General features: G+C 40.2%; 1 protein-coding gene across 1 annotated transcript in view; it reads left to right on the top strand.

Moving 5' to 3' along the window:
• Positions 1-25,411, top strand: part of LOC126248452 (glycosyltransferase-like protein gnt14) — a 154,802-nt gene that overhangs the window by 91,849 nt on the left and 37,542 nt on the right. The window contains exons 4-5 of the mRNA XM_049949443.1: positions 4,085-4,372; positions 7,612-7,701. Coding sequence (XP_049805400.1) covers positions 4,085-4,372; positions 7,612-7,701 — 378 coding nt within the window. The remainder of the gene's footprint in view (positions 1-4,084; positions 4,373-7,611; positions 7,702-25,411) is intronic.

The following is a 25,411-nucleotide window of genomic DNA, read 5'->3' as shown; positions in this document are numbered from 1 at the left end:
TCGATAAATAGTACAATTCTCAAGGCTGTCAATTCAACTAAGTACCTGGGTGTTAAAATTATGAACAACTTCAGTTGGAAAGACCACATAGACAATATTGTGGGGAAGGCGAACCAAAGGTTGCGTTTCATTGGCAGGACACTTAGAAGATGCAACAAATCTACTAAAGAGACAGCGTACACTACACTCGTTCGTCCTCTGTTAGAATATTGCAGCGCGGTGTGGGATCCTTACCAGGTGGGATTGACGGAGGACATCGAAAGGGTGCAAAAAAGGGCAGCTCGTTTTGTATTATTATGTAGTAGGGGAGAGAGTGTGGCAGATATGATACGCGAATTGGGATGGAAGTCATTAGAGCAAAGACGTTTTTCGTCACGGCGAGATCCATCTACGAAATTTCAGTCACCAACTTTCTCTTCTGAATGCGAAAATATTTTGTTGAGTCCAACCTACATAGGTAGGAATTATCATCAAAATAAAATAAGAGAAATCAGAGCTCGAACAGAAAGGTTTAGGTGTTCGTTTTTCCCGCACGCTTTTCGGGAGTGGAATGGTAGAGATAGTATGATTGTGGTTCGACGAACCCTCTGCCAAGCACTTAAATGTGAATTGCAGAGTAATCATGTAGATGTAGTGTTCACCAGTGTTGATCATTGACAGAGGGAAGAAAGAGAGTTGTGTCAGGTGGTAAACGTGAGACAGGTACAAGAAAAATTATGCGAACCCGCAAGTTTGTAGATGACTTTTGCCAAAATCTGTGAGCCCAAGAGCAATCACATATACAATTTCCCATTGCAAAGACGTATGAAGTGTATCAAGCGTGTGATGTTTGTGATATGGAAGGCGAATTGTCAACTTCGATTTATTGGGAGAATTCTGAGAAAGTGTGTTTCAGCTGTAACAGAGGCCGCAAATAAGACACTAGTGCGACCTGTTCTTGGTACTGCTTGAGTGTCTGGAATCTGCACCAGGTCGGATTAAATGAAGAGATTTAAGCAGTTCAGAGGCAGGTTGCCAGATTTGTTACCGATAGATGCAAGTATTATTGAGATGTTTCAGGTACTCCAATGGCAATCCCTGGAGGGAAGGCGAAGTTCTTTTCGAGGAACAGTATTGAGAAAATGTAAGAAAACCAGCAATTGAAGCTGACTCCGGAATGATTCTACTGTCACCAAAATACATGTCGCGTAAGGACTATGAACATGAGATATTAGGTTCATACGGAGGCATATAGATAATCGTTTTTCCCTTGCTTTGTTTGCTAGTGGAACAGGAAAGGAAATGACCAGTAGTGGTACAGGATACCCTCCACCCCGCATCATATGGTGGCCTGCAGAGTATGTTTGTGCACCTCCTTTTACTCGGCTTAGTGAAGCAACTCAATGTGGCATGGACTCAGCAAGTGATTGGAAGTCCCCTGCAGAAATACTGAGCCATGTTGCCTCTAGAGCCATCTATAATTGTGAAATTGTTGCTGATGCAGGATTTTGTGGATGAACTGACCACTCAATTATGTCTCATAAATGTTCAATGAGATTCATATTGGGCAATGTGGGTACACACACACACACACACACACACACACACGTGTTTCCAACAAACACAGAGTTCAGTAAACTGCATAACCAACTTTTGTAATAATTTGAAATTTTGCGAGATATACCACCACCCTTAATTAATTTTGCAAAATGAAAACTTTCATTCCAACACAAATTAAAAAACTTTCATGCCACGTCCATCCATTGGTAATGAAGCTGGTATATGAAATGCTATTTTTAGAGAATAGGTTATACACATTTTGGTGTTGAAGTATTTTCACCATACTTAATTAAAATATCTAAACAACTATTATTAACCAAATTGTTTGGCTTGGTTTTATTTAATGTTTGAAATCATTATTTTATGTTTCAAATTCCTTCTTTATTTTTGTTATTTAGTTTACCTTTTCACATATGTGATATGTGTATTTTGTTAAATGAAAATAATAAGTATTTAATTGTTATCATACAAAAACATTAAAATATAGATAATGTGTATGGGAATGCTTAAAACATACCTTTTTTTACACCATGCACATAAAGTGAATGACATTTCTTCACATGTGGGACAACACAATATAAAACGAAATTCAGCAGGGTTCTCAAACTGTTGCAGCAGATCTTCTAACTATCTTAAATTGTATGAGGCACATTTCAGTACATTAGAAAACCCCAGCAAAGAGACTATTATGTACTAGTGTCTGCAGCTTGATTACCATATTTCATGGACTATAAGATGCTGTGGACTATGACACAGCTTAATTTTTAAACAGTTTTTTTAGAAAAACAACATTTTTGCCATTTTTGTTATTAGATAGCAAAGGCAGACGAAGAAAGATTCTTAGTTTATAAAACTGTGACCTTTAAAATCATCTTTTAGTTTTGGCTGTTTTGCATTCAGTCCTTTTTTTTCCAGTTCTTCTTTACCAGCCCACGAATTGCAAATCATTTTCTCTGTCGGTGCAGGACCAAAATGCCAATCAACTGCTATGTTTCCATGTTATTCTGTGTATGCTATTACTTTCAAATTACAGTCCACATCATATTAATACCTTTTATTTTTTCCTTTAAGAAACTAGCTACTAAAAAAAAAAAAACATTGTACAATTGCCCATAACACACATCACTTTATAGTTCACTGGCACCGCAGACTGCAACGACACATCATGAGTTTGGCAGTGTCCTGTGTTTGTATGGTGGGGTGGGGGACAGACAGTGTTAGTAAGCTTGTGAATCCTCATGACTCACGTTAGTTGCAGTGGTGCACTGCTGCTGACAGTTGAATCCAATGTTACCAGATAGAGATAAGTTCCTAATGGCATTGAATATATATCAATTTTTAATACTGGAGGGAATTTTAAATCAAACACTGGACGTCTTTATATTAATTTTGAGCATAAGACGCAAGTGCACATTGAAATCGTCATCATTCAGCAGAACTCGATCTGAAAATTCTTCAAATATTGTAAGCTGTATGTGGCGGTACCTGTTATGTTCAGCCTTTTGGGATCACCAGATGAAAAAGTTCTTTTTCCTTACGTACAATGCTCAAAATTGTTCTTTTGCACTGAGCACCCCAAGAATCTAACAATAATACTGATTTTTCTCTTGCTCTGGTAAAGAAAACTTATGTCAAACTTATTTTGACGTGGTTAGGCATTAGTTTATCAGATTTTGATGCTGTTACAAGAACATTTGTAGCTTCAAAAGGAGATTCTTGAATCATCAATCTACACTCTGCATTAGTTTCTCTTAAAACTGTGAAAATGGGGTCAGCGATCTCCCACCAGCAGAGATTGTGGGCTGAGTAACTGGGAGCCTGGCACTTACTTGCATGACACACACACAGTACAGAAATCAAATGCTACTTGAATCTCCTACTGTAGCTGGTTTTTCCTTTGCTTCGCATACTTTTTTTCATCCTGGATGAATGTACTGAGAGTCTATTTGGCTGCCCTTCTCATTCCTTTTAAAACATATCTATTGCTTTGATACATCTAGGATGGTGCCTAATGATATACTAATTTAGTCCCTTAGACTAATCCGTTCCATTATTCGTAAGTGACTACTATCAGCTCCTCCTTTCCTAACTGTTCTTCTTAAAACATCCTAAATACATTCTGTGAGTCAAGCAGCCTTTGTATACCTTTTGCCAGTTTCCTGTTGAGAATAATGGAATTATAACACAGTTTGTATATCAGCACAGTTTACTTCCTGTAGGTATCAAAAACAGCATGCAATGGTTGTCCCCCATTGAACATCAGATAGGGTAAAATTAAGTACAGTATTAATTATGCTCGGTGATTTGATGACTTCAAACCTGACAACATGTTAAAAGTTAATTTTAAGCATTCAGGCACTATTCAGAATCTTTTGAGATACACCATGGATTTCAAGTGCCACACTGTGATGTTTTCTGATCATTTCCATAGAAGATCTTCTTATGGCTAGTATGGAATTATTGCTTTACACAAGTGATTATAATTTCTTGTTAATGTTCTGAAGGTGCCCTAGCTACTTTTGATCTGAATTACTGTTTTTTCCAGAGTCATCTGATGATGAGAGAAGTGAAAATAATGGAGAGCAAGCAGACAATAATGCTGAAGTGAACAATTTTGAAGAAATAATAATAAATGACGATGATGAAGATGCTGAAGAGCAACAGAACATTATTTATGATGATGTAGGTGTCAACCAGCCAGAGAACATTGTTCAAGATTATGTGGATGTAAATCAGCAACAGAATTATGTTGATAATAACCAAGGCATAAACCAGGAGGAGAACTTCGTTAATCATGATATAAACGAAGACCAAATGCATGCAAACTGGAATGGTGAGTGCTTGGAAATGCAGCCAAAACCTCTCAGACAAACAGAAGCTAAGCGATGTCAAAGTTAGCGTAAGGAGGGCTAAGCGAGAAGCGTTCAGTGAATTCGAAAGTAAAATTCTATGTACAGACTTGACAGAAAATCCTAGGAAGTTCTGGTCTTACGTTAAATCAGTAAGTGGCTCGAAACAGCATATCCAGACACTCCAGGATAATGATGGCATTGAAACAGAGGATGACACGCGTAAAGCTGAAATACTAAACACCTTTTTCCAAAGCTGTTTCACAGAGGAAGACCGCACTGCAGTTCCTTCTCTAAATCCTCGCACAAACGAAAAAATGGCTGACATCGAAATAAGTGTCCAAGGAATAGAAAAGCAACTGGAATCACTCAACAGAGGAAAGTCCACTGGACCTGACAGGATACCAATTCGATTCTACACAGAGTACGCGAAAGAACTTGCCCCCCTTCTAACAGCCGTGTACCGCAAGTCTCTAGAGGAACGGAGGGTTCCAAATGATTGGAAAAGAGCACAGGTAGTCCCAGTCTTCAAGAAGGGTTGTCGAGCAGATGCGCAAAACTATAGACCTTTATCTCTGATGTCGATCTGTTGTCGAATTTTAGAACATGTTTTTTGCTCGAGTATCATGTCGTTTTTGGAAACCCAGAATCAACTACGTAGGAATCAACATGGATTCCGGAAACAGCGATCGTGTGAGACCCAACTCGCGTTATTTGTTCACGAGACCCAGAAAATATTAGATACAGGCTCCCAGGTAGATGCTATTTTTCTTGACTTCCGGAAGGCGTTCGATACAGTTCCGCACTGTCGCCTGATAAACAAAGTAAGAGCCTACGGAATATCAGACCAGCTGTGTGGCTGGATTGAAGATTTTTTAGCAAACAGAACACAGCATGTTGTTATCAATGGAGAGACGTCTACAGACGTTAAGGTAACCTCTGGCGTGCCACAGGGGAGTGTTATGGGACCATTGCTTTTCACAATATATATAAATGACCTAGTAGATAGTGTCGGAAGTTTCATGCGGCTTTTCGCGGATGATGCTGTAGTATACAGAGAAGTTGCAGCATTAGAAAATTGTAGCGAAATGCAGGAAGATCTGCAGCGGATAGGCGCTTGGTGCAGGGAGTGGCAACTGTCCCTTAACGTAGACAAATGTAATGTATTGCGAATACATAGAAAGAAGGATCCTTTATTGTATGATTATATGATAGTGGACCAAACACTGGTAGCAGTTACTTCTGTAAAATATCTGGGAGTATGCGTGCGGAACGATTTGAAGTGGAATGATCATATAAAATTAATTGTTGGTAAGGCGGGTACCAGGTTGAGATTCATTGGGAGAGTGCTTAGAAAATGTAGTCCAGCAACAAAGGAGGTGGCTTACAAAACACTCGTTCGACCTATACTTGAGTATTGCTCATCAGTGTGGGATCCGTACCAGATCGGGTTGACAGAGGAGATAGAGAAGATCCAAAGAAGAGCGGCGCGTTTCGTCACAGGGTTATTTGGTAACCGTGATAGCGTTACAGAGATGTTTAGTAAACTCAAGTGGCAGACTCTGCAAGAGAGGCGCTCTGCATCGCGGTGTAGCTTGCTCGCCAGGTTTCGAGAGGGTGCGTTTCTGGATGAGGTATCGAGTATATTGCTTCCCCCTACTTATACCTCCCGAGGAGATCACAAATGTAAAATTAGAGAGATTAGAGCGCGCACGGAGGCTTTCAGACAGTCGTTCTTCCCGCGAACCATACGCGACTGGAACAGGAAAGGGAGGTAATGACAGTGGCACGTAAAGTGCCCTCCGCCACACACCGTTGGGTGGCTTGCGGAGTATGAATGTAGATGTAGATGTAGACATCACTAACTGTTATTTAATGACTGTGTTGTCACAAATTGTTTTTAGGGTTTAATTCTTCCCATTACGTTGATTCATTGTTTTGGGGGAGGGGACCAAATAGCGAGGTCGTCAGTCCCATCTGATAATGTAATTCTTCCTATTATGATATAAGAAATGGAGTAGACTGACATTATTTATCATTTGTTGAGAAACTCCAAACTGCCATTTCAAAGCAGCTTCATTTCAAACTTCCTGATTGTCTTGGAAGTGTGTTATCCAATTTTATTCCCAGGTCATAGCCACTGCAGTCTGGCCCTTTCATGTTATGTCTTAGCAGGCTCCTTGTGTTAAAATATGTGTATCCTCTGTTTACATCATTTACTGCATGTATTTTAAAATTAGTTGCACAATTTAGGAAATTTATAGTGATAGTAATATGAGAAATACCTTTTACTTGAACTTCCATAGCTAATTATAACTGAAATTGCATAGAATCTTTACTACCTTTTAATTAAATATTGGGTTCTCTGTAATATGTTTGGTTACAGAGCATCTTCATACATTGATTCTTAAGCAAGTGTGTGAGCAAGTGGTTTAGTGATGTAGGCATCTGAGTTTTATTTGGGAGGAGCTGAGTTCAAATCTGCATCTGGCATGCAGCCTACTTTTTTATGTTTTCTCTACATCACTTACATGTGTGCAGATAACAGCACCTGACAGGATGCACAACCATCTAGAAAATTATTATTTTACTGCACCAAAATGTTGTCGAGTGAAGTAAGCCACACAACCTGTTTGTTTGATGAGAAGATTACCTTTGTAGACTGGTCGACTTTTCAGCTTTGAGCAGAACATTACCATTTGCATGGGGAGGAACAGACTGACAGTTAGAGAAGGAAACAGCAAATGACTGTGAGAGGGGATGGAGTAGATGAACAGAGAGTGAGGAATGAAGTGTGTGGACAGAGAGAGGGGGTAGGAGATGAACTGAGAGGTGGGAGGAGGAGATCGACAGAGATAGGGGGAAGGAGATGGACTAATAGAATTGAATAAACACATACCCAAGCAACACCAGATACTCAGCTAGTATTTCTAAAAATGATACTTCTACCTACAAATATGTTTCATTGAATGCATCCTTAAAATATTATTCAAGTTACTGCTACAAATGCACCACACCCACTTCCCATTTGCCTATCCTTTTGGCATACATATAAATTTACCCAGAAATAAATAGATGAAGTCTCAAGAACTTGAAAGTGAGATTTTATTTTAATCAACCTTACCATAACATATCTGTAAAAATGAGGTGCATCACAAGTCACACATAAATGTTTCTAGATGGCTTGGATACGATTTCAAAAGAAAATAACTATATTTTTCAGAGCAAGATCAGTACATGGAAGAAGACATCGGAGAAATACCACTTCATGACGAGGAAATGTTTGAAGAGTCAGATGAGGACTCAGATTATGGTAAGAACTATCAAACACTACTGCTGACTAAATTTCTTTGTTTGTCTCTTGGATCTTAATTGTGAGAAAGTAACTGTATCATAGAAAGCAACCTACAGTTAACCAGAATTGTCACTACATTAATTTACAATCTAAATGTGTATTAAAATTCTTCAGTCACATTTTAGACATGGCTGAATTAACAAACCATAAGATAAGTACCAAAATTTTAAGTAATAAATGATTATCCAGAATGATACATGATTGATAAAACTCATGCGCAGTTGTATTAAATTTTATTTTCCTATGAAAGGAGAGCACAATCAGGTTTCAGGACCACAGTCAGGTCCTCTGATGCACCTGAAAAATTATAACAAAATGTGATGACTATGAATATTGTTGAACTGTAAGAAAACCTATAGAACTTATAGTAAACTTGTAAAGGGAATACCATAATATGTACAACATATTAATATGAGTAAAATTAAATGGGTAATATAGTTATTCTCTGGTACATGGCGTGCAAGCAGGAAATTCTTAGACTTTGGTAATGTATATGGTCATCAAATGTAGTTGTACTTTTTCGGATGCTTGTGATGATAAAACTATGTTCCTAAAATCCAGTTTTGCCTCCTTTTAACAGAAAATAAAATTAAATAAAACTGCATGTGGATGTTATCAATCATGAATGACCTATACAACAGTTGTGGATGTCCTACCAAGAGAAACAAGTGTATAAAATTGTAGTTCTTCATGAAAATATATCTCATTGTAATAGCCCTAACAACGTAAACATTGTGTAACTAAATTCTCTTTGATATAATGTGACATTAAACTGACTAGCATTTTCACCAGCAGAAGAAAAAGTTTCCAGCAAACCTAACTTTAACAACTTCATTTACTGAGCCACTTATTTCTAGTTTCTTTGCACACTACTTTATGATTTATGAATTTGATACTTCTTGTTGATGAAAAATTCAGTTACTGCTTTTGTATGTGCTGACTGTTCAGGAACAGATATTCTGAAAAGTTTGAAGATGACTTGTGAAGTGCTCTATGAATGAATGAATGAATGAATGAATGAATGAATGAAGTTGACTTTCCTTGTTGAAAGCCCACAGCAAATTCACAAGAAATGCGCAGAAATGTACTAAAATTACTTCCTACATAGTTTTACCACATTTATTGAACTGTACTGTAAAATTTTCTACTACATGAAACTTTCAAATGGGTTATCATTGTAACCAGACATTCTCCCAAGGATCAACATTACTATATTACACAGCCACCTAACCATTTAAGTGTTCTATGAAATTTGAGACACAACTCAATTTCTTCATTCTTTACAGCAGTGGTTCCTAAATAAAACTAATGTTACATCATAATACATAAGAATAAATAAGGTGCATAACACAATAAAACATCACAATTAAGACACTCTAAGACAAAAAAGTGACACACCAAGAAGGAATTACCTGAATGAGAGAAAAGTCAGTAGATGCGATGTACATGTACAGACAAACAAATGATTAGAACTTCAGAAAATTGGATGGATTATTCAAGAGAAAGAACTTCACAAATTGAGCAAGCCAGTAACGTACTGGTCCACCTCTGTCCCTTATGCAAACAGTTAATTGACTTGGTATTGATTGATAGAGTTGTTGGATGTCCTCCTAGGGTATATCATGCTAAATTCTGCCCACTTGGCATGTTGAGTTGTTAAAATCCCAAGATGCTTGGAGCGCTCTGCCTATAATTTTCCAAATGTCCTCAATTGGGGAGAGATCTGGTGACCTTGCTGGTCAAGGTATGGTTTGGTGAGCACGAAAATAAACTTTAGAAACTCTCACCGTGTATGATCAGACATTATCTTGCTACAATGTAAGCCCAGGATGGCTTGCCATGAAGGGCAACAAAACAGGGCATAGAATATCACTAACTTAAGATTGTGCTGCCATGGTGCCATGAATGACAACCAAAGGATCCTGCTATGAAGAGGAATGGCCCCCAAATATTCACTCCTGGTTGTAAGGCAGTATGGCAGCTGACAATCAGGTTGGTATCCTACTGCTGTCGAGGACACCACCAGACATGTCTTTGTCCTGGAATCTCGTTGACTGGAGTATAATTGTCTTCAGTGATGAGTCCCACTTCGAACTGATTCCTGATGACCAGTGAAGATGCATTTGTAGATGCCCCGAACAGTGGTGGGATATCAATGTGACTGTCTCCCACCCCCCTTATGGCCTGACAACCACAGGTGATGGTCTGGGTTGCGATTTATTTTCATAGCAGGACCTGTCTGGTTGTCATCCATAGCACCCTTACAACACAGCAGTATATCAGTGATATTTGTTGCCATTCACCATAAGCCATCCTGGGCTTACATTTCAACAAGTTTATACCCACCCACACACTGATAGTTTCTACTGCTTCTATTCATGCTTGCCAAACCTTACCTTGGCCAGGAAGGTCACCACATCTCTCTCCAGTTGAGAATATTTGGGGCATTATGGACAGGGCTCTCCAACCAGCTCGAGATTTTGACTATGTAATATGCCATTTGGGCAGGATTCAGCACTATATCCCTAAGGATGATATCCAACAACTTTGTCAATCAATGTCAAACTGAATAACTGCTTGTGTAAAGCCTGCAGGTGAGCCAACACTGTATTGACTTTCTGAATTTATAAAGCTCTTTCTTGTGAATAAATCATCTAATTTTTCTGAAATCGCAATTTTTTGTTTGTCTGTACATGTACTTCACACCTACTGATTAATTTACAATTTAGATAACTCCTCCATGGTTGATTTCCTTTTTTTTCTTTCTTCTTCTTTTTTTATCTTATAAGTGTATTTACATGTACACTACAAGACATTAATATTTAAAATATCATATTAAAAAACCAGTATATCTTTTACAATGGAAGTAATTCATATTTATGCTTGCTCTAATGGGACATCCAGTTACATAATAAATCTACAACCATGTACACTCGTTTAAGCTAAAAAATTGCTAACTGAATAGAATGAGTTTTACAACAGCTAAATTTTCAATTTTCCCTTTAACTTTAGTTTTTCAAGAGAGAAACGTTTGATGCATATAGGTAGAGCATTGAAAACTTTTAAGCCTGAATAATGCACTCCTTTCTGTGCAACAGCTAAGTTTGTCTGGTTACTATGTAATATCTGTTTTGACCTCATATTCTGACAATGATATGCAGTATTAGATTTGAAAACAGAGTGAAATATACTAGAGGGAAGATACACAGAGATGTCCATCATGAAAAGATACAGTTTCCAGAACATGTTCCCGGAAGAGTATTTCGTGTGATGACTATTCACAGTGCATATGTGTGTGGTGTGCACAAGAAACTGTCAGTATTTCTCTAGCTCAACCTCTAGTGCTCATAATATATGTAGAGATCCTCCACTGCTGACTTAGGCTAGTACTAATTACCACTGACACTTTTATTTCTTCATTTACTGTGACACTTGGTATTTTCTGTGTATAATACTAATAAAGGCTGTGTTTGAAAGGAATAGGCCATTTACCTGTACTAAATTTCATCCTTCATTTTGCTCACTGTCAACAACAGTAGAGTAACAAATGAAGCCATTTCAGCCACCGGCACTGCAAAGTTATAGTTTAAGCACATTATCAACAAGTCATGAAGTAAAGTCACCAGTGTGAGTGAACGGTGATAGCTTTTGCAACTAGGTGCCAACAATGCTATGTGATTTATTTACATGGAGGTTTCCACTAATTCCTTTCTAGTCTGCAGCTACTTGGTACACACTGCTATTGGACTGTGAAAACAATTTAGAGGAATTGGTGAAACACAGCACTGACAGATTGGTCAGATTAAATTATGATCTCAATACCCATCAAAAAAAAAAGGAAAGTTTGTAGTTTTCCTTTGTCTTTGGAAAATTTCTTATTTAGGAGCTTTGTATTCACACTCATCTACAGATTAATTATGCTATGCAGAAATATTTGAGCCTAATATTCACAAATTGGAACTTTTTAATCAATTTTGGTCATGAACATGTAAGTTTCTAAAGTAGTGTGTACCATCTGCCCATTATTGAACTTATTTAAATGTAACAACCTTGTTTTTTTTTTTTTTTAGTCCTATATATTTGATCCCACCATGAACCATGGACCTTGCCATTGGTGGGGAGGCTTGCGTGCCTCAGCGATACAGATGGCCGTACCGTAGGTGCAACCACAATGGAGGGGTATCTGTTGAGAGGCCAGACAAACATGTGGTTCCTGAAGAGGGGCAGCAGCCTTTTCAGTAGTTGCAGGGGCAACGGTCTGGATGATTGACTGATCTGGCCTTGTAACATTAACCAAAATGGCCTTTCTGTGCTGGTACTGCAAAAGGCTGCAAGCAAGGGGAAACTACAGCCGTAATTTTTCCCGAGGACCTGCAGCTTTACTGTATGATTAAATGATGATGGCGTCCACTCGGGTAAAATATTCCAGAGGTAAAATAGTCCCCCAATCGGATCTCCGGGCGGGGACTACTCAAGAGGACGTCGTTATCAGGAGAAAGAAAACTGGCGTACTACGGATCGGAGCGTGGAATGTCAGATCCCTTAATCGGGCAGGTAGGTTAGAAAACTTAAAAAGGGAAATGGATAGGTTAAATTTAGATATAGTGGGAATTAGTGAAGTTCGGTGGCAGGAGGAACAAGACTTTTGGTCAGGTGATTACAGGGTTATAAATACAAAATCAAATAGAGGTAATGCAGGGGTAGGTTTAATAATGAATAAAAAAATAGGAGTGCGGGTTAGATACTACAAACAGCATAGTGAACGCATTATTGTGGCCAAGATAGACACAAAGCCCATGCCTACTACAGTAGTACAAGTTTATATGCCAATTAGCTCTGCAGATGATGAAGAAATTGATGAAACGTATGACAAGATAAAAGAAATTATTCAGGTAGTGAAGGGAGACGAAAATTTAATAGTCATGGGTGACTGGAATTCAAGAGTAGGAAAAGGGAGAGAAGAAAACATAGTGGGTGAATATGGATTGGGGGAGAGAAATGAAAGAGGAAGCCGTCTGGTAGAATTTTGCACAGAGCATAACTTAATCATAGCTAACACTTGGTTCAACAATCATACAAGAAAGTTGTATACGTGGAAGAATCCCGGAGATACTGGAAGGTATCAGATAGATTATATGATGGTAAGACAGAGATTTAGGAACCAGGTTTTAAATTGTAAGACATTTCCAGGGGCAGATGTGGATTCTGACCACAATCTATTGGTTATGAACTGTAGATTGAAACTGAAGAAACTGAAAAAAGGTGGGAATTTAATGAGATGGGACCTGGATAAACTGAAAGAACCAGAGGTTGTAGAGAGTTTCAGGGAGAGCGTCAGGGAACAATTGACAGGAATGGGGGAAAGAAATACAGTAGAAGAAGAATGGGTAGCTCTGAGGGATGAAGTAGTGAAGGAAGGCAGCAGACGATCAAGTAGGTAAAAAGACGAGGGCTAATAGAAATCCTTGGGTAACAGAAGAAATATTGAATGTAATTGATGAAAAGAGAAAATATAAAAATGCAGTGAATCAAGCAGACAAAAAGGAATACAAACATCTCAAAAATGAGATCGACAGGAAGTGCGAAACGGCTAAGCAGGGATGGCTAGAGGACAAATGTAAGGATGTAGAGGCTTGTCTCACTAGGGGTAAGATAGATACTGCCTACAGGAAAATTAAAGAGACCTTTGGAGGGAAGAGAAACACTTGTATGAATATCAAGAGCTCAGATGGCAACCCAGTTCTAAGCAAAGAAGGGAAGGCAGAAAGGTGGAAGGAGTACATAGAGGGTTTATACAAGGGCGATGTACTTGAGGACAATATTATGGAAATGGAAGAGGATGTAGATGAAGACGAAATGGGATATAAGATACTGCGTGAAGAGTTTGACAGAGCACTGAAAGACCTGAGTCAAAACAAGGCCCCGGGAGTAGACAACATTCCATTAGAACTACTGGTGGCCTTGGGAGAGCCAGTCATGACAAAACTCGACCATCTGGTGAGCAAGATGTATGAGACAGGCGAAATACCATCAGACTTCAAGAAGAATATAGTAATTCCAATCCCAAAGAAAGCAGGTGTTGACAGATGGGAAAATTACCGAACTATCAGTTTAATAAGTCACAGCTGCAAAATACTAACGCGAATTCTTTACAGACGAATGGAAAAACTGGTAGAAGCGGACCTCGGGGAAGATCAGTTTGGATTCCGTAGAAATGTTGGAACACGTGAGGCAATACTAACCTTACGACTTATCTTAGAAGAAAGATTAAGAAAAGGCAAACCCACGTTTCTAGCATTTGTAGACTTAGAGAAAGCTTTTGACAATGTTAACTGGAATACTCTCTTTCAAATTCTGAAGGTGGCAGGGGTAAAATACAGGGAGCGAAAGGCTATTTACAATTTGTACAGAAACCAGATGGCAGTTATAAGAGTCGAGGGGCATGAAAGGGAAGCAGTGGTTGGGAAAGGAGTGAGACAGGGTTGTAGCCTCTCCCCGATGTTATTCAATCTGTATATTGAGCAAGCAGTAAAGGAAACAAAAGAAAAATTCGGAGTAGGTATTAAAATTCACGGAGAAGAAGTAAAAACTTTGAGGTTGGCGATGACATTGTAATTCTGTCAGAGACAGCAAAGGACTTGGAAGAGCAGTTGAACGGAATGGACAGTGTCTTGAAACGAGGATATAAGATGAACATCAACAAAATCAAAATGAGGATTATGGAATGTAGTCAAATTAAATCGGGTGATGCTGAGGGAATTAGATTAGGAAATGAGACACTTAACATAGTAAAGGAGTTTTCCTATTTAGGGAGTAAAATAACTGATGATGGTTGAAGTAGAGGGGATATAAAATGTAGACTGGCAATGGCAAGGAAAGCATTTCTGAAGAAGAGAAATTTGTTAACATCGAGTATAGATTTAAGTGTCGGGAAGTCGTTTCTGAAAGTATTTGTATGGAGTGTAGCCATGTATGGAAGTGAAACATGGACAATAACTAGTTTGGACAAGAAGAGACTAGAAGCTTTCGAAATGTGGTGCTACAGAAGAATGCTAAAGGTAAGGTGGGTAGATCACGTAACTAATGAGGAGGTATTGAATAGGATTGGGGAGAAGAGAAGTTTGTAGCACAACTTGACTAGAAGAAGGGATTGGTTGGTAGGACATGTTTTGATGCATCAAGGGATCACCAATTTAGTTTTGGAGGGCAGCGTGGAGGGTAAAAATCATAGAGGGAGACCAAGAGATGAATACACTAAGCAGATTCAGAAGGATGTAGGTTGCAGTAGGTACTGGGAGATGAAGAAGCTTGCACAGGATAGAGTAGCATGGAGAGCTGCATCAAACCAGTCTCAGGACTGAAGACCACAACAACAACAACAACAACATATATTTGATTTCATAGAGAGAAACCTGATTATTCTGTTGGCAATGACTGAAAACTTATTGTTGTATATTCTCTGTTTAAAGATGAACATGATGTTTAAAGCAGCAAGGGTAAATGAGATGTAACTTCTTTGATTTCACTAAAGTTCATGTCTGGGAGCTTTTCTTTCCTCACTTGCTGATGTTACTGGAGTATAGTAAATGCCAAAAGGACTAAGTTAGTGGTGGTTATTATTAGTAAATTCAATCTCTTGCAGGCTAGATAACATCATTCGAAAACAGATGGTAGGCTACGTGCTACACTGAGAGCATAGAGATAGAAGATGTCACCTTATGGTAGACAGTGATGTCATGAAATAATGCCATTCTATCTGGCTCTTTCTGTTGTAAGTCTGCTTCTTCAACAACAGAATTTATTAAGCTCAACTTGTTCACCATTAAATCACAGAAATTAATAGTTACTGACACTTCTGAAAAAACACAAAACAAAAGACTTCAGGAGATGGATACATTATGATCAGTATAATATGTTGAATATTTGTTGAATAACTCACATGTCTGTGGTGAATGACACTGTTTGTAGTTTCAACTAGGAAGCAGTTGGATAAGAACCATGCCCACAGTACATCCACATGCCATCAGTTTGTTCACTGAAAATACTGTGTTTGGTTGAATAGTTATCAAGTACAGCCCCAAATTAGGCAGACAGACAGACAAATCCAGGAGCTAGTCAAATGTTATAAGTATTTAATAACTAAGTGCAAATCACAGTCCAAGAGAAAGCCATGTAGCACAGGGCTGTAATCAACAGATTCACTGGAGCTCTCTGTAAACATCAACTGGATGACAAGTGAGACTGTGGTGGTACATGTCAGCCCTTGAATCTTCCACAGGTGTTTTGGCATGGGACCTAGTGCTGGAAGATACACTGATCAGCCACAATTTTATGACCAGTGACCTACGATCAATATAAGCCCATCCAAGTGATAGTAGCATCACATGGCAAGGAATGACTGCTAGTTAGGCACATGCATAGTGCATGTAGTATCAGTGAGTGTACTCTTCGCATGTGGAATGGGGAAGGTGTACGATCTATCTAAGCCTGACTGAGGGCAGATTGTGATGGCCTGGAGGCTTGGCATGCGCATTTTGGAACCTGTACAATTTGTCGGGTGTTTGAGACATGCTGTGATAAGTTTCTTCAACACATGAAAAAACCAAGGTGAAACCACATCCAAATGTCATGGGGTTGGACAACCACCCCTCACTACAGTTGTTGGAAATTGTAGTGTGGGTAAACTGGTAAAACAGGACAGGTGTTGAACTGTGGTGGAACTAATATCAGACATAAATTCTGGATAGAATAAAAGTATGTCTGAACACACAGTGCACTGAACACTCCTAATAATGGGCTAAAGACCCATGCATGTGCCAATGTTTACACCATGAAATTGGCAACTACAATTGAAACGGGCATGTGTCCTTCAGCACTGGACATTGATGATGCAGTTTCAGAGTGTTGCATGGTCTGGTGAATCCTGATACCCTCTGCATTATGCCAATGGGAGCATGTGAATCTGTCTTCTTGCAAGGGAACAACTCCTTGACACCTGTGCTGCAGATCAGAGACAAGCTGTCAGTGGCACCATTCTGCTCGGGGATCATTGAAGTGGGCATCCATGGGTCCAGTGGGGCTAGTGAAAGGCACCTTGATGGCCTAGGAGTATCATACACTGGTTTCAGACCACATAGACCCTTCATGACAGTCATGTTTCCTGATGGCAGTGGCATTTTTCAACTCAATAATGTGCCATGTCACAAGGCCATGAGTGTGATGGCATGGTTTGAGGAACATAATGGTGAGTTCCAACTGATATGCTGGCATCCCTACTCAACAGATGTGAACCTGATTGATCATGTCTGGGATGTGACTGAACACGCCATCAGAGCTTGTCGCACCCCTCCCCAGAGTTTACAGGAAATTGGTGACTTGTGTGTGCAGTTTTGGTGCTTGCTCCCTCCAGCGACCTACCAAGGCCTTACTGCTTTCATGCCATGATGCATTACTGCTGTTATCCAGGCTAAAGGTGGAAATACTGGCTATTATGTAGGTGGTCATGATGTTCTGCCTGATCAGTGTATATCCTCCTGTGCCATGCGTAGCGATCTCTCTAGATGTATGCAGAATTACATGACTGTTCCATTGATATTTCCATCAGAAGTACAAGATCTCTCCTCAGTTGAACCAGTTCATAGAATCAGAACCATTCTGGCCAGTGTGTGGGAAGATTAGGTGACATGGCATGACCTACTGTGAAGGCTGGTGTCTGGCTTTGGACTGTGGGTGGTAGAGGTACCATTTGTGGGAGTAATATCTTCAGTTCTTCATTGACAACAGCAACACCCAAACATGTACAATAGTAGTGTGCTGAGCACCGGTATTACACAAGGAAAAGAGACAGTTAACTGCAGAATGCAAGTCCAGTTTGAGTCCGATCACATGCAATATTTCTCCTATAATTGTACAACCCTCCAAGTCAGTAAGCTGAACCTTCACCTGGCACAGCTGATGCACAAGAGAGCGGTAGCATGCTGCTGGGAGGAGACATCCCCTTATTGCCTTCTCATGTGTGCTGTCAAATACAAATGTTGCAATCATGGTTGCAGCATATGTGAGCATGTCACCACATTCCTGTCCTCCTCTGGGAAGCTGACATGGCAGGTGTCATTGAAAGAAGGCAGAGAACCAACTGTGTGGGGCTGACGGCAACAAGTTAGCATGGCTGAGGAGACCATGAGGGCTGCATTGGTTACCTGGTGGCAGCAACAGCTGAAGGTTTATGGTGTATTCTGCATTGGTTCCTTGGCACCGGCTTGAGGCTGGATGGTCAACTGTCTCTGGGCCGGCAGGGCATACAGCCAGAAGTGGTCCATATGATAGTAAGCATGCATCTTGACATCACCATTTTTCAAAAGCACATCAGTGAGATGCACACCTATGGCACCAGAGCCCTGGGATGGGGTGACAGCTGCATAACAGCTCCTTCCTGGTGGCTGCTGCAGCTGCGGGCAAGGTGGTTCATGTCCCCACTGAGGGCACTGCTGGTTCTGATAGTGGGAGATGGGCACTCCACTGGCATCCACTGTGAACATCCACTGACCACACATTGTACACAGCATCGTCAGTACCCATCCAGGCCACAGACTGATAGTGTGCACCTGGACAGGGTCTCCTGGAGCATAACATGAAGGACATGAATGCATTTGACATGACTGCTTCTTAGGTCTTGGCACAGACAGGACAGATAAAGTACATCCACGGCTGACATCTGTGGAGGATTGCCACTCGGCCGAGGCCACTCAGTGGGTTGGTGCTGTAGGTGCTAAGAAACAGAGGCAATGCCAAGTCTGCTGACAATCCTGACAAGCAAGCACTTATTTAACTGAGTCTTAAATGTGTCCACCATATGCTCCATCTCCCCATTTGACTGCAGGTGAAATGGAGCAGAAGTAAGGTGGGTAATACCACTGCAGGTGTAGGAAGACTGAAACAAAGCCACAGTGAACTGTTTGTCATAATCAGGGACAACCGTCTGTGGCAGCCCTTTGTTCATGAAAACCTGGGTAAGAGCCAGCACAGTAACTTCTGCGATGGTGGAGTGAGTGCGTGTGAAACATGGATAGTTGAACAGTGTCTCAGCTACTACCAATCACATGGAGGGTCATGCAAAGTCAATGTGGATGCTGTCCTACGGCTGACTCGGCATGGGCCATCTGGTGCAGTTGTTAGATTGGTTACTGCTGCTACAATGACAGGTTACCAAGATCTGAGTGAGTTCGAATGTGGTGTTTTAATCGGTGTAAAATTGATGGGGGACAGCATCTCCAAGGTAGTGATGAAGTGGGGATTTTCCCATGTGGCCATTTCATGAATGTACCGTGAATATCAGGAACCTGGTGAAACATCAAATCTCTGACATAACTGTGGCCGGAAAATGATCCTGCAAGACCGGGATCAGTTATGCCTGAAGAGAATCATTCAATATGACAGAAGTGCAACACTTCCACAAATTGCTGTAGGACCAATGATGGGCCATAAACAAGTGTCAGTGTGAGAACCATTCAATGAAACGTGATCGATATGGGCTTTCAGATTCTGAGTTTAAACACTTCTCCTGGCCACCAAACTCTTCAGACATGAACGTTATTGAGCATATCTGGGATGCCTTGCAATGTGCTGTTCAGGAGAGACCTCCACCGACTTGTACCCTTATGGATTTATGGACATCCCTGCAGGATTAATGGTGTCAATTCCCTCCAGCACTGCTTCAAACATTAGTTGAGTGCATGCCAGGTAGTGTTGCGAGGCTTATGCAGATTTGCGGGGAGTCCTACATGATTTAAGGCAGATGTAACAGTTTCCTTGGCTCTTCGGTGTAGTATGGTTTTAGAAGCACCATCAAATGGAAGATGAAAATAAGTCTTTGAAAGATCTGTCTTAGAGAAATACTGACTCCCTGCCAATTTTAAAAATAGGTCATCGGGATGTGGAAGGGAGTAAGAATCCACTATTGACTGTGTGTTTACCATACTTTCCAAGTTCCTAACAAGGTATAATGCACCATCCAATTTTTAACGGTGACTAAAGGTAATAACTATCTGCTATAAGGAATCAGGAACAGCACTTTTTAATTCCTCTAAGTGATCCAGCTCCACCTTAGCATCATACCACAAAGCTAAAGGTATTGGGCGGGCTTTAGAAAATTTTGCTACTGGAAAAATAAGAAGCCATTCCCCAATGTGGAGAAAATAAGGGAGCATATTAGAGATGTAGATAATCTACTTCTGCACATGGAATAGTAATCTGGATTGCTTGGACTGAGTGTTGGATAGAAAACCAAAAGGCTGTGTACGCATCCAGGCCAAAAATATTTTCCCATCAGGGATCTACTACAACAAAGAAAGGAAGGGTTCTGGGTGTGTACTTATACATCAGTTCCTGAACTACTTGGCCAGGTGTCAGAACTTCATGATGAAGCTATTTCCACAGTTTAGCTGCTACTGATTTTAAGGGTGGAGACCTTAATCAGAAATATGTAGGCTGATTAAGAATTGAGACCAAGGCCTCACTATCAAAATGGAATAAAATGGGAATTCCATGAACTGTCATTGGCAGCATAAGGCAGCATGGTGCTCCTCTAGACTCTGTGATGCGATTTATTTGCTGCTGATGGCACAGCTGGCAGTGGCAAACATCTGCTATGCACCCCTGGAAAAAACCACAGTTGACAGACAGCATTATAATTTGGGCATCTAGATCCAGCATATAGGGAAAAACAACCAGAACAACTTGTTGTCAGTGTCCAAAAACTGTTGTGGCACTTGGTTTGATTACTGTATGGTCATATGGGAACCACTCCTCTACCACCTGGCATGTACAACATTTTTGCAGTTTGGCTGTCACATGGACTAGGTCGCACCACACTTGCAAATAGAGATGACAGTTTTGATAGTCCACAGGCCTTGGAAATGGTAGCCTTGGCTGTTTGAGAAATCCTGAATGCACTAGCAATACTTCACCAACAGAAGGATCTGACTGCAATAACATCTCAGCTTGCACTTCGCTATCAGGTGATAATCTAATCACCACTTCAGATGTTAATGATTCTGTGCATGGTAGTCCACAATAACACATAAAAACCCCAGGGTAGGCCTTGAGGGAATGCAATCAATGATGCATAACTGTCTGATGTTGTCTTACAGTGTTAAAAGACCTCGAAAAGAGCAGCTACCACACGTAATTTTATAGCAAAATGTTCACTTAAAAGTGTGTGTAAAGTGGTGAGGGCAGCACTTATTGATCGGATAAGAGGGGCCAACTTTTATTTATAGGTAATACAAAGGCTTGCTGTTGCTCATGGTAATTGAATTTGCTTCCCTGGAAATGCAGTGCTTAACACTTCTGGTACGCTTTCTAATGCTCTTGAGCTTTAGCGAATGACTGGAAAACCAGGACTGCAAGAAGCAATTGTAGATGTGCTGGACCCATCAATTTCTTTATGAGATTGTACTGTTGTTAAAGCTACCATTTCCACATTTCAGGGAACTGAAACTCCCTTGCTGTTGAACCACTAAGCAAAATGGCAGGACAAGTCCTATTCTGGAATGGGGTGGGTGGCAGTTCCGAAAAATCTGTGTCACCACTGTTGTAAATCTGTCAGCAAGTTAGTTGTAGAAACAATAGGTATTGTAGTTGTAAATTGTCATAGCTGTGTTGGGAAATAACCAGAGCTCCAAACCCTAATATAAAGCACTGAAGCTCAAATAGCTATAGCTACAGAAAGCTAGCTAAAGCCAGTTCAGCAGAAATTTATTCTAATGATCTAACAGTGTTCAGAAAGGATAGGTTAAATACAATTGGTGATGATGGAGTATTTATTGCTGTCAGTAGTAGTTTTCCTTGTAGTGAAATTGAAGTAGATAGTTCCTGTGAAATAGTATGGGTAGAGGTTATACGTAACAATCAGACTAAACTATTAATTGCGTCGTTTTACCGACCCCCAGACTCTGAAGACATAGTTGCTCAACAGTTCAAAGAAAATTTGAGTTTCATTTCAAATAGGTACCCCACTCATACAATTATAGTTGGTGGTAACTTTAATCTCTCCTTAATATGCTGGAAAAATTATACATTTAAAGCCGGTGGCAGGCATAAAATGTCATCCGAAATTGTACTGAATGCTTTCTCCGAAAATTATTTTGAACAATTAGTTCATGAGCCCACTGAAGCATAAATGGTTGTGAAAGCATACTTGACCTCTTAGCAACAAATAATCCTGGGCAGATGTGAGTATCATGATGAATACAGGGATTAGCAACCACCAAATACTGTAAAACCTACAACCATCAAAAAGAAACACAAAGTATATCTATTTAAAAAAGCTGATAAAACTACTCTTAATGCCTTTTTAAGAGACAATCTGCACTCCTTCCGATCTGATCATGGAAGCATAGAAGAGTTGTGGAATGATTTCAAAGAGATAGTATCGGCAGCAATTGAGAGATATATACCACATAAATTAATAAGTGATGGTACTGATCCCCCATGGTACACAAAACAGGTCAGATGGCTGTTGCAAGAGCAGTGATGAAAGCATGCCAAATTTAAAAGAATGCAAACTCCCCAAGACTAGCAAAGTTTTGCAGAAGTTAGAAATAAAGCTCGTACTTCATTGCGAGATGCTTTTAATAATTTCCACAATGAAACTCTGTCTCAAAATCTGGCAGAAAACCCAAAGAGATTCTGGTCATATATAAAGCACACCAGAGACAAGACACAATCAATACAGCCACTGATCGATAACAATGGTGAAGTCATTGATGACAGTACCACTACAGCAGAGTTATTAAACACGATTTTCTGAAACTCCTTCACCAAAATAGACAAAGTAAATATTCCTGGAATCCAATCAAGAACAACTGCCAGGATAAGAAACATAGAAATAGATATCCTCAGTATCGCAAGGCAGTTTAAATCACTTAATAAAAGCAAAGCTTCCGGTCCAGATTGTAAACTAGTCATGTTCCTCTCAGAGTATGCTGATACAATAGCTCCATATTTAGGAATTATATACAACTGCTCATGCACAGAAAGATCCATACCTAAAGACTGGAAAATTGTTCAGGTCACACCAATACCCAAAAAGGGAAGTAGGAATAATCCATTGAATTACAGGCCCATCTCACTAACGTCAATTTGCAGTAGGGTTTTGGATCATATACTGTATTCGAACATTATTAAATACCTCGAAGAAAACAATTTTGTGACACATAGTCAGCACGAATTCAGAAAATATCGTTCTTGTGAAACACAACTTGCTCTTCATACTCGTGAAGTAATGAGTGCTATCGACAGGGGATGTCAAATTGATTCCATATTTTTAGATTTCCAGAAGGCTTTCAACACCGTTCCTCACTAGCGTCTTCTAATGAAACTGTGTGCCTATGGAGTATCACCTCAGTTGTGCGACTGGATTCGTGATTTCCTGTCAGAAAGGCCACAGTTCGTAGTAATAGACAGAAAGTCATCGAGTAAAACAGAAATAATATCCAGCATTCCTCAAGGAAGTTTTGTAGGGCCTCTATTGTTCCTGATCTATATTAGTGACATAGGAGACAATCTGAGTAGCTGTCATAGATTGTTTGCAGATGATGCTGTCATTTACCATCTTGTAAAGTCATCAGATGACCAAAATGAATTGCAAAATGATTTAGATAAGATATCTGTATGGTGCGGAAAGTGGCAATTGGCCCTGAATAAAGAAAAGTGTGAAGTTATTCACATGAGTACTAAAATAAATCCACTAAATTTTGATCACGTGATAGGCCATACAAATCTGAAGGCTGTAAATTCAACTAAATACCTAGGGATTACAATTACAAACACCCTAAATTGGAATGATCATATAGATAATGTTGTGGGTAGAGGAAACCAAAGACTGCGATTCATTCGCTGAACATTTAGAAGGTGCAACAGGTCTGCTGAAGACTGTGTACACCACACTTGTCTGCCCTATTCTGGAGTTTTGCTGTGCGTTGTGGGACCCGCATCAGATGGGACTGATGGATGACATCGAAAAAGTACAAAGAAGGGCAGCTCGTTCTGTGTTATCGCAAAGTAGGGGAGATAGTGCCACAGACATCATACGTGAATTGCAGTGGCAATCATTAAAACAAAGGCATTTTTCATTGTGACGGAATCTTCTCATGAAATTTAAATCACCCATTTTCTCCTCTGGTTGCAAAAACATTCTGTCGGCACCCACCTACATAGGGAGAAATGATTATAACGACAAAGTAAAAGAAATCAGGGCTCACACAGAAACATTTAAGTGCTCAATTTCCCCGCGTGCTGTTCGGGAGTGGAACGGTTGAGAGACAGCTTGAAGGTGGTTCATTGAACCCTCTGCCAGGCACTTTATTGTGAATAGCAGAGAAATCACATAGATGTAGATGTAGGTGTAGATGCTTCTTCAACAATACAGAAATTATTAACCACAACTTACTTACATTTAATTGCAGAAATGAATAGTGCCTGACTTTTCTGGAAATACACAAAACAGAAGACTTATGGTTAACAAAGTACTCTGAATGTTCTTTGAATGACTCACTCATCCATGCTAGAGAATATTGTTTATAGGTTCAACTGGGCAACACTCAGATACAAACCACACTCACTGTGTGCCCATATGCCATCAGTTGTCCACTGAAATCTCATTGGTTGACTGAACAGTGATCAAATACACTCCTGTAATGGCAGATATGAGTCCATTAGCTAGGCAAACGTCATCAGTACATAACAACTAAGTTCAAATCACCATCTAGGAGAAAACAACATGGAGCAGGATCATCTTTGGTAGGTACACTGGACAGCTTGCTGTAAAGATCAATGAGATGACAAATGAGACCATTGCAGCGCTTAAATATTCATGTGTGGATATGGAATTACTAAATCACTGAATCTTTCATGGCATGTAGTTGTATAGCGGATGGTGTAAGATTTCCAGGTGCCAGCTGAGGTGTCAGCATGCAAACGTCGACACCTGTGTCAACTAGGAAGTACTCCCTAAGAAGGTTGTCATAGATGAAGAGCCATGTGCCATTAGAATGTAGATGTGGGATATGATGAGTGTTGTCATTTTTTGTAGTGAGGTGGCTCAAAGCAGGGGAGCGACCTGATGCTCCTGTGTAAAGCTGCTGTACTAGTTTGGGTAGCTTCAGGATGGATGACAGCAGCACACTTCGGCACCAAAGCGTGCTTGGAACCAGCAGGGGCAGTGCGGCTGAGTAGGTGCAGCATTCTGGCTGGGTCAGTTGTGATGGTTAGGTGTGGGTTGATGGCCGGGCGTGAATGTGGCCGATAGTTATTCACATTTCACAACAAATACGGCACCTAGGTCTGAGCCAACCCTGCACTAGGCTTCGCAATGCTGGTGATCTGGTACTCACTACCCAACACTTCCTGCAGCTGCTGGCCCACACCAGTACTGTGTGAACTACCTAGCAGCAGAACCATCTTTCTGTTAGACTTTGTAACTGACCTACACTTCCTAACTACTGAGGACTGCTGCATGTCCTTACATCTACATCTACATATACAGCTACAAGTGGCTCCTCTCCACTCAACTCTGACAGTTGGTGAAATCTATTGCATATATGGAAAGTATAACTGTCTGAATAACTCCTCCTCCTAGCTGCCTTCTTGCCAACTGCAGGTTCACATT

Source organism: Schistocerca nitens, chromosome 3 (genome assembly GCF_023898315.1).
Source record: "Schistocerca nitens isolate TAMUIC-IGC-003100 chromosome 3, iqSchNite1.1, whole genome shotgun sequence".
NCBI classification, from domain to species: Eukaryota; Metazoa; Arthropoda; class Insecta; order Orthoptera; family Acrididae; genus Schistocerca; species Schistocerca nitens.
This window is presented reverse-complemented; position numbering and strand designations above follow the sequence as displayed.